The sequence below is a fragment of the Tenrec ecaudatus genome, chromosome X (assembly GCF_050624435.1).
Source record: "Tenrec ecaudatus isolate mTenEca1 chromosome X, mTenEca1.hap1, whole genome shotgun sequence".
NCBI lineage: Eukaryota > Metazoa > Chordata > Mammalia > Afrosoricida > Tenrecidae > Tenrec > Tenrec ecaudatus.
In genome coordinates, this window is record NC_134548.1 from 151,421,883 (window position 1) to 151,431,974 (window position 10,092).

The following is a 10,092-nucleotide window of genomic DNA, read 5'->3' on the forward strand; positions in this document are numbered from 1 at the left end:
CCATGTACAGGTTCCGCAGGAGCACATTTAAGGGCCCTGGAATTTCCATTCTTCTTGATATTGGCCATAGTTTTTTTATGATCTGTACAGGCGAATGCATGGCATAGTCAACTGAACACAAATAAACACCTTTCTGGTATTCTCTGCTTTCCGCAAAGATCCGTCTGTCATCACCAGTGATATTGCTTGTTCCAAGTCCCCTTCTGAAACCAACCTGAATTTTGGCAGCTCCCCAACAACAAACTGCCACATCCGATGTGGAATGATCCTCAGGAAAAGTTTTGCTTGCATGTGATATTAATTCTATTGTTCCATAATTTGCGAGGCTTGTTGGGTCATTGTTCTTCAGAACGGTACACATAAAATCTCTTCCAGTCTGTTGGCCAGGTAACCCTTCCAAATTTCAGCCTGAACTTTCATATGAGCAATTGATGGTCTGTTCCACCGTCAGACCCTGACCTGGTTTCAGCTTCTGAAAATGAGCATGCCCATCTTGTCTTCCTGCAGATACGGTCACTTTGATTTCTGGGTCTTCCATCTGCAGATGTCCACCATGTTGTGCTGTTGAAAAAAGGATATGTGCAAGGAACAAGTCTGGTCACATTCTATCATATGATCCCCAGCCTCACTTCTATCACCAAGAACATATTTTCCAACCACTGTTCTTTTCCCTTTGTTCTTCATTTGGAAGACTTTCTGAAACCTCTTCACTTTGGGTAACCCTGCTGGCACTTGAAAAACCCATAATCGAACTTACAGCATCACAGCAACGCACAAGCCACCAGAGTGCGACAAACTGACTAGGCAACTAGCCTAGTATGAGACATTGGCGGAAACACTCAAACTAGGTGCCATCAAGTCGTAGCAAGTGATCCTTCAGGGCAGGGAAGAACTGCACAGTGTGTTTCTGATACAGTAACGTTTCCTGGGGTAGACAACTCCACCTTTCTCCTGAGGAGCACCTGGTGCTTTGGAACTGCTGACCTTGCAATTAACAGCCCCCAGAAGAACTCGCTACACCACTTGGGTTGCTTTTGACATTTCCTAAAGGGGACCTGAAACCCCACTTAAGCTTATGCAGTGCTATTGAGAGCACAAGCCACGGGCCAGTGCTCACCAGTCCATGAACTCTTTCTGGCCCTGAATCTAGAAAATGAGAGGATGCATTTAGGACTTGGGGGAACAGTTTGAGAGTTGATGACTCTTTAATAGTAAAAATAACTGTTTGCATTTTGCATGTGGTTTACTTTAGTATTTCACTTTTCTAGTAAATGGTCATGTTCCACACAAAAATCAGTCTGCAATAGTTTGGAACTTAATGAAGAACCATGCTTCTTATTTACCATAGCCTAATGGGCCAGCTGAGGTTTCCTCTAGACACCTGTTCTTTCCTGTGGCGGTAGCTCACAGCCACTGAAACTCGCCTTGCTATTGCACTGAGAGGTTCTAGGAGATAAGGGAGACTTCTATCAGAAATGGCTTACTGTGGCTCGAGGGAAATGAACTCTTCTAGCGGGCCCAGGCGATTTCTCCACGCCATTGTCTAGCAATTGCATATATAGCCCAGTTGCAGTGTCCAGTAAGTGTTGGACTGACTGCTCACCACAATCCTCGGGGCGTCAAACCCACCAGGTGCTGTGCAGAAGGTGGAGGGTTTCCGTTCCCGTAGACTTGCAGCCTTAGAAACCCTAATTAAGGCCACTGACACAAACTTGGCCTGATGGCACTGGGTTGCACTTTTCTTCTTTTTGCTCTGATGCCCTGCCCTGGTGATACAGTGGTTGAAAGGATTTGGTTGCTAAATGAAGTCAGCGGTTTTAACCCACTCTGTTGGAGAAAGATAAGGCAGTCTGCCTCCATAACAATGGGTAGCATTGGATAGTCTATGGGGCAGTCCTACTCTGTCCTACGGGGTCATTGTGAGCCAAACTTGTTGACATCAGTAAATTTTTCATGCTCTGAGATGCTGCATTAACACACAACTTAAGCGTTTAGCTGCTGTGTTAGATTGGGTTCTATAGAAAGCAACGTATAAGGATTTAGAAAGAGCATTATACCAAAAAGTGGCTCCTAGAGTTGTAGAAGTAAGGCCAGTGAAGTTCAAGACCTTGAGTCAGATGTAAGCTGACGGCTCCTCCTGACTCCTGTAGCTGCAGAAGCTGAAAAAGTGGAAGCAGGAAGACCACAGGTTGGTGGACACTGTGCTGAATGACTGTAAGATCGGCTGATGACTCCTGGAACCACACACTGCCAGTCCACATCGCAAATGAGAACTACCTCCATTAGAGGACGACCAGATGAGCTGTTTGGTTGCTTCACAGTTGGATTTGACCACACTAGGTTAGCTCAGATCAAGGGTGCACCTGGACCACTCACGATCACATGAAACCTATCCCACCTGTTAAATTAACGTAGTTCAAACTTACCATCCACCCCATGATAGTGACTTGGGAGTCTGTTTCAAAGAAGACAACAGCATTTTTTGAAAAAGCGTCTAATGGGTCAGTTCTACTCTGTCCCACAGGGTAAACAGTGAATGAAAATCAATTTGATGGCACCCAACATTGGCACTGACACCAAGGCCCAATCATAGGTGCATATACATTAGCTTCCCAATAAGAAAACCCTCTCCTCCCATCCAAGGCCATGTAGTGTGGAAGAAAGGGTGCGTACTGGTGAGTCTGCCGGAGGTGGGACCAAGTTTGTGTTCTGCCAACTCAAGCAACTTGTCTGCACCTGAAATTCCTATGATGCTGACAGTTTTAACTAGCCAGTATTTCCCAAACTGGTGATGCACTACAAACCTCAGACACATCTCCCTTTCATACACAAACACACACACATACCACAAAGTCTTGTGGCTAAGACATACTAAAAACACTGTATGCATACACTGTACAGGTATATATATAAATGCCCTGAAGAGTTCTCCAGTAAGGAAATACAGAATTTTTCAAACACACTCCTGTCAAATCTACTTGAGTGAAGGACTGTCTGACATGCTCCATGAATGGTCTTTGATGCGTCCCAGCTTGGTCCTCATTTCTCCGGATCAAGCCAGATCTCTCCAGCCCTGACCACATACTTTGCCAATGTTGAGAGGATCGGCAGATGTTTTGTGCTTACAGAGCCCATAGGGTCTGTGTTGGCATTCAGCCACTTGCTGCTTGAAATTGCTCGACAGAAGACATGGTGAAAGTGGGTGCTGAGGGCCATCATCACTAGAGTGCAGGAGCTTCTCCTGGTACTCACATGTGAGAGACTGTTCTGGCAGGGGGTACAGCTCCCTCGACACCACAATTGCGTGCTTAAGCCATTAGAACGACAGGCATAAAGGTAAGGACTTACCACCTAAGGAATTCTCTCCATTTAGAGGGGTGCCTATGTCTCTTCCATCTCTTGTAGTAAAGAATGAGGAGGGTTGGCAGATGCAGTTAGGTTAACACGGAGTGCCCTGTCCTTTGTGTTCCCTTGTGATCCATTTAATTTTAAATATTTTCTGCTTTCTTGTCACTTGAGATTTTTGTGGCAGTAACATAGTCTGGTGTCAATATGAGACTTAGGAGTGGAGGGGTGGACTGTAGCCTGTCAATCAGGTCTAGCTTGATGACCTCATTTGGAGGCGCTACGGTGATTACTAGCTCTCTTGAGGCTGGACACAAGCTAAGCCCTGTGGACAGTCCTGTGGAGAAGACACATGGAGCTAGGCTAGAACCCTGGAGATGAAAGAGTCACAAAGAGACCCTAGCCAGAGTAAGTTGCTTCCCCTGCATCTGGATACACAAGACTTTCCATCTACTGGACTGTGAGCATCCTGCATTGGGCTTCATTGCATGATTTTTCTGAGTCTGAAGAGGAATTGATAGATTGGTATCAGATGTAAAGGCTAATATCGGACCTATGGACTTTACCAGGAATGGGCTGGAATGTTTTCTCAATATTCCTCTGTTCTAGTTTATAAAGCTTTCTCTTATACACATATAGTTAACTGGATTTCTTCTAGTGAACCCAGACTAACACAGTTTGCAACTGTTTTACTTTGTTACACTTGTTAGATTTTAAAGAATTTTCTGGATATGAAATCCAGGATGGGTAAATCTAGAGAGACAGTAACAGGATTCGTGGTTCCTTGTGGGTATGGCAGAGGAGGTTGGGGGAAAGTGGATAATCATCATGAGATCAAGAATGAGGAAAATGTTCTAAGACTGAATTTGACGATGGCTGTGCACAACTATTGGATTGTAAGATAGCTGAATCATACACCAATAAAACTGTTGGGGGTGGGGATGAATCTGGGATTCATGACCATCATGTTTTCCAAGTACCGGATTCCAGGTGAGGATCCACCTCTGAGCATTGGCAAGGTCTAAGTAACCACAGATAGATTGGAGGAAAGACAGCAACACACGACATCATTGTATTGCTTTATTTCTAAAATACTTAGGTCTCTACATAAACAAGGGTTGGGGAACTCTTGCACAGCCTCACAGGGCCTTTCCTCTTTGTTAGAAACCCTATTGCTGTGATGAGGAACATCTCGGACTTCTACACAGGTTGGGGTTTACACCCAAACAGCAACACTTCAGGAGCAGGTGGTGACACTGAACAGGATTCTCACCTCAGAAACCCACAGGAGAAATTCAACCCTGTCGTATAGGGTTACTATCACTCTAAGGTACTGTGTTTTTAGTTCTCTAACTGAAAATACTACAGGAACAACAAAGCCAACTAGGATTTCTTTCTCTGTAGCATGACAGTGACACCTCACACGCTTCTCCTTGATGAGACTACTAACATTGGTGATGTGGGGTTTCCTATGACTTTACTGTCGCCAAGGTCAAGTTACCTATAATGATTTTATTCAGTCTGCAGTCATGGGACAATCTTCCTTCGGCCTGTGATGTTTCTTCTGGTGGCTCAGTAGGCTTGACCGCCTGCAAAACTTTCTCTTGCATGTGCTACAAGAGTAGGGATGCTCACCTGTATGGGTTCTCTGGTGATCAGTGAGAATGGATTTCTGAGTGAACCTCCTTCCACATTCCTGACATTCAAAGGGTTTTTCTCCTGTGTGGATTCTATGATGTCTATGTAGATCTAATTTCCGAATAAAGCTTTTTCCACACCATGAACATTTGTGCGATATTATTATTTGGTGTGTCATTAGGTGCTTTTTAAGATAAGAATTCAATCTGAACCTCCTATCACAATGTTGACATCTATACGGTTTCTCTTCATTGTGAATTCTCTGGTGGTTGTTAAGGTCAGAGCTTTCTAGGAAGCTTGCCCCACATTCCTGACACTTGTATGTCCTCTCTCCTAAGGCACTTTTATTTTGAAGATCTGTACATCTGGGCAGGTCTAGATTACATGAAGAATTCTTCTTTCCTTTCTTCCCTGGAAAATTTTGATGTTGTGTAAGCACCCTGACTATGTCACCATGATATTCTGTGACTGAGGTTTTCTGGGGAGCATCCATTTTGGCTTTTTTTGATACACTTCCTTCTGGTTCTTGTATTTCTAACTCAGGCGGAGGCACAGCCAGATCATTCTGAGGATGATTTCTGATCTTGGATCCTGTTGAAATAAACAGAAGAATCAGTCATATCCCATAGCAAGAAAAGTGCCGGGATGGAGGAAAAGTCTATGATTGATTTTTTTTTACATATCAGAACAAAAGATTTTGATGTTCTTTGCTCCCTAGAAGCCAATGGAGTCCCACTGACAACACCCAGAAATCCAGCAAAACAATCTGGAGTCTGGCTAACCAGAAGTGCTTTTTTTAAATCAAAAGATACTGGTGTATATGGACAGAGATAATGAGTGGTCTAAATAGAAGGCCTCTGCAGGCCGGAAAGGTCCTTCATTCCCTAGGTGGCACTAGGGTGGACTGGCACAACTGGAAAGAGACACCCTAGCTACAATAAGTGGCCCGGCTTAGGAAGTGTTTTTCTCCACCTATGGCTAAGACTCACTTTCCTTATGAAGAAACATGAGGTGGCCTGACCGGGGAAGACACCTACCACCCCATCAGTCAGTGCAGCAGGGAATCATCAGGAGCCCCAATGGAAGTACTAAATAACAAAGCAGTCCAAAATAACAGTTCTGAAATGTAAGCAGTCATTGGGCTCATGGACACCAAAACAAGAAAGAATCTGCTTGCTGTGCTAGAACAAAATGGTTCCCTTCTCAAATCAAGGACATCAAGACGGCCCAGTATCTTCTTCCATAATAGGCAAGATGACTAGGTGATAATCTAATGATTACTCATCAGAACGCGGACAGAGAAAAATCACCACTTGAATGAGAAAGACCATCTGATTGGGATGGAAGCAGGAAGGGGGACATGTCTGATCAGAGAACACAGGAGCAAATGAAGGGAGAGGGAGAGAGAGTGGGACACATCCTAGCCCACCAAGCCCTGAGGAGGATATTCCTGCTCAGAGCAGCCTAAGCACAGAAGGGACCTGAGGGCCCCACTCCCCCACTCCCATTAAGAGACCCCATGACCCTCACTGACACTTAGTACTTACGGGGACAACACTTGGGACACAGTGCGGGGGCTGCTCCTGATTTGACCCCACAACACTAAGACGAAACACTAAGGGTGTGCAGCAGAACAGCAAGCAGAGCAGAACGAATTATCAGGGAATACCAAAAACAGACTTTGGAACCAGGGAGTGGCAAGCCATCTGACACCACTGGAAAACACTCCTAATGGTCAACAAACAGACCTTGAACTACTTAAAGGCTTTTTTTTGGGGGGGGGGCTGGGTTTTTTGTTGTTGTTGTTTTCTTTTGTTGCTTTGTTATGCTCTGGCTAGTTTTTAGTACATATCATTATCTCTGCAGGTCTATCTAGATAACATAGGAGGGATAAATGATCTGGAGGAGAAAACAATGGGACTGATGGTTCAGGGGGGACAAGGGAGAGGGAGATGCGGAGGGAAAAGGAAGGGGTGTTAACAAACCCAGAGACAAGCAAACAAGGGATCCAAAAATCAATGGCAAGGAGGGTGTAGTAAGCCTGCAATCGAGAGGTATTACTGAAACCCAAATGAAGGCTGCACATGATAATGGGATAAGAGGAAAGTAAAAGTAAATAGAGGAAAGAACAAGGAGGCAAAGTGCATTTCTGAGGTCTAAATACAGGTATGAATGTATATAAATATATTTATATATGACGATGGGGAAATAAATCAATCTGTATATAATTATACGTTTAGTATTAAGATAGCAGATGGATATTGGGCCTCTACTCAAGTACTCTTTCAATGAAAGAACAACTTCTTCCACTAAACTAGCATTCCTTAATGCTCACTGCGATTGTTTATTGTGCCAGCCTGGCCGATAAACACAAGTAGGATTGATTGAAGGGTAGAGAAATAAATGGCTCGGTGAGCCTTGCCTTCCTTGTCTCTCGCTCTTTAATTATCAGACCAGTGTGCAGCTGCCTTGCTTGTTCTGTGCATCAATTTAAGCAGTACACTACATGTGGGACGTCTCGCCTGTGGACTGTGTCGCTGTAAGTTAAGGAACCTTTAAGCCCACACGATTGGAATGTTCATCTCTGGAACTAGGGCGCGACAGTTGGTAACAGTTGGTGACCTGTCTTGCTGTTTGCTGCCTGGGTATATATAGCCCAGCTCTCTCTACAGAAGAGGAACTGGCAGCTCTCAAGACTTAAAGGACTGCTAGTGTCTCACTGCTTTATAATTTATAATTTAACCATTCATTTCTTGTATTATCTATCTATGTAAAATTTAACTGTTCATTTCTTGTGTTATATATCTATCGTTATAAATATATGTATATATATATATATATATATATATATATATATATATATATATATATATATATATATATAAAATCTAGCAATCTGGTTTTGTCTCTCTTGAGAACCCTGTCTAACATGACATTATGCTGATTGGACCCACTAAGGAGGATGTATCAAAGACTCTAGGTCAGTGAAGACAAAGTCGCTATAAAAGCAAATGTGGTGAAGAAAGATGATGGTGCCCAGCTATCAAAAGATAAAGCATTCTGGTGTCTAAAAAGCTTACAGATAAACAAGCGGACGGACATCTACCTGAGAAGCAACAAAGCCCACCTGGAAGAAGCACACCAGCCTGTGTGATCACGAGGTGTTCATAGGATGTGTTTATCAGGCATCAGAGAACAAAAAAATCAAATCACTGTGAATGAGGGGGAGTGCAGAGTGGAGAGTCAAAGCCCATCTGGAGGCAATGAGGCATTTCTAACAGAAGGATCCCAGGGAGGAGATAACTTAATTAGCGTGCAGTATAGCACCGATGAAACAGGCAACTTTCTTCTAGTTCTTTCATGATCCGAATTCTACACTATAAATCCGGCTAGACCAGAGGATCTACACTGGTACAGATCAGAGCTGGAAACAAGCATTCCAGGACAGATAAACCCCTCAGCACCAATAATGAGACTAGCGACACCAGGAAAGTAAGCGGAAAGTGGGGTAGAAAGGGCGACCTGGTCACAGTGATCTACATATAACCCAATCTCTGGGGGATAGACGACAGAAAAGTCGGTGAAGGCAGACATCGGACAGTGTAAGACATGATTGAATAATAATAATTTATAAATTTTTAAGGGTTCATGAGGGCGGGAGGGTGGGGGGAGAGGGGAACAATTAGGAGCTGATACCAAGAGCCCAAGTAGAAAGAAGATGTTTTGAGAATAATGATGTCAACAGATGCACAAACATGCATGACACAATGAATGTCTCTATGGATTGTAATAAGAGCTTTATGAGACCCCAATAAAGTGATTTTTAAAAATACATTAGAAGGGGAAAAGTCAATCTTTACCCAGAGAGAGGACACTCTCATAGGTGTCCTGCATCACACTGCTGTAGAGGGCCTTCTGATCGAAATCCAATAACTCCCATTCCTCTTCAGAGAAAATCAGGGTGACATCTTCAAAGGTCAGCAAACTCTGAAGAAAAAATGGGCTACCCGTCAGTATGTGCCACTGCAGAAGCAGTCTAACCACCAGTTTGAGTTGCAGGGTGAGATTAAGAGTACACAAGAGAGGTAAGGAGAGGGTTAAAGAGAGAGACAGCGAAAAGTCCTCAAGGATCAGAATCAAACTCCCCACTGTGCCATGGCTGATTGTCCAGTGGCGGTGGCTGGGTGGAACAAGCCTCGAAGTGCACGCTGAGGAGTGGGGGTCACCAACAGCACAAAGGGACTAAGACCTGTGGAAGACTATTGCTGGGGACCTACGGATTCAGGTTCTACCTCAGCTGTCCAAAGGGAGCAACAGAAGAGCAACCCAATATCCACCTCATCCCTCAGGATCCTCACCCTCCCCAGGACACCCACATCTATCCTATTTTATTGGACATGTCAAGACTCTCTCTCCTCACCTCTTTTCTCCTTGGACCGAATTTTCCCCGAAAGAGTTCCACCAGAGCAACAGCCTCCTGGATGCTCTGTGGACGGTGCTTCTGCATCTGGATCTGTAACTTCCTGGGCAGAAGGGCCAGGAACTGCTCTAGCACCAGCATTTCCAAGATCAGCTCTTTGGAGTGGCTCTCTGGCCTCAGCCACCAACGGCATAATTCCTGAAGCTCGCTGACAACCTGGAGAGGGGCAGTTGCTGCAGGACAGAAGGCCCTAAACTGCTGCCGAGAGCTCTCGGGATCAAGACCGTTACTCAGTGGGGTCACCTTTTCACCCTGATTGGAGGTATGTTTCATGGATTGCTTCAGGCCCAACCTGGGCCTCAGCTGGCGGATCTGGTCTGCAGCCACCTCGGTATCTCCCATCAGTATTTGCCTCGGGGAACAGGAGAACTCTTCCCTGGGTGTAACAACACCCGGTGCCACCTGTGACATGTGAGGTAACGAGAGGCTCTTCTTCCTGCAGACATGGAGGTGAGAGACAGAGTAAAGTACATCACTAGAAGGCAGCCACATGACCCTTGTGTTACTGGCTACTTATCAGGAAAAGAGGAACAGAAATGCTGCTGGCTTAGGGTCCTTTCAAACTGACTGCTCAGTCCTAGAACACCTAGGGGGAGAAGTTACTTCTGGACCTAGATGTCATCCCTTTG

At 44.7% G+C, this 10,092-nt stretch overlaps 1 protein-coding gene across 1 annotated transcript; it reads right to left on the reverse strand.

Annotated features, from left to right (window-relative positions):
* Positions 1–4,861: 4,861 nt before the first annotated feature.
* LOC142433794 (zinc finger protein 75D-like) lies at positions 4,862–9,874 on the reverse strand. Its single transcript, XM_075538482.1, has 3 exons — positions 9,404–9,874; positions 8,844–8,970; positions 4,862–5,574 (listed from the first exon to the last, which is right to left on the reverse strand). The coding sequence occupies exons 1-3, from the start codon at positions 9,872–9,874 to the stop codon at positions 4,862–4,864; spliced, it is 1,311 nt and encodes a 436-aa protein (XP_075394597.1).
* Between the last annotated feature and the right edge of the window lie 218 nt (positions 9,875–10,092).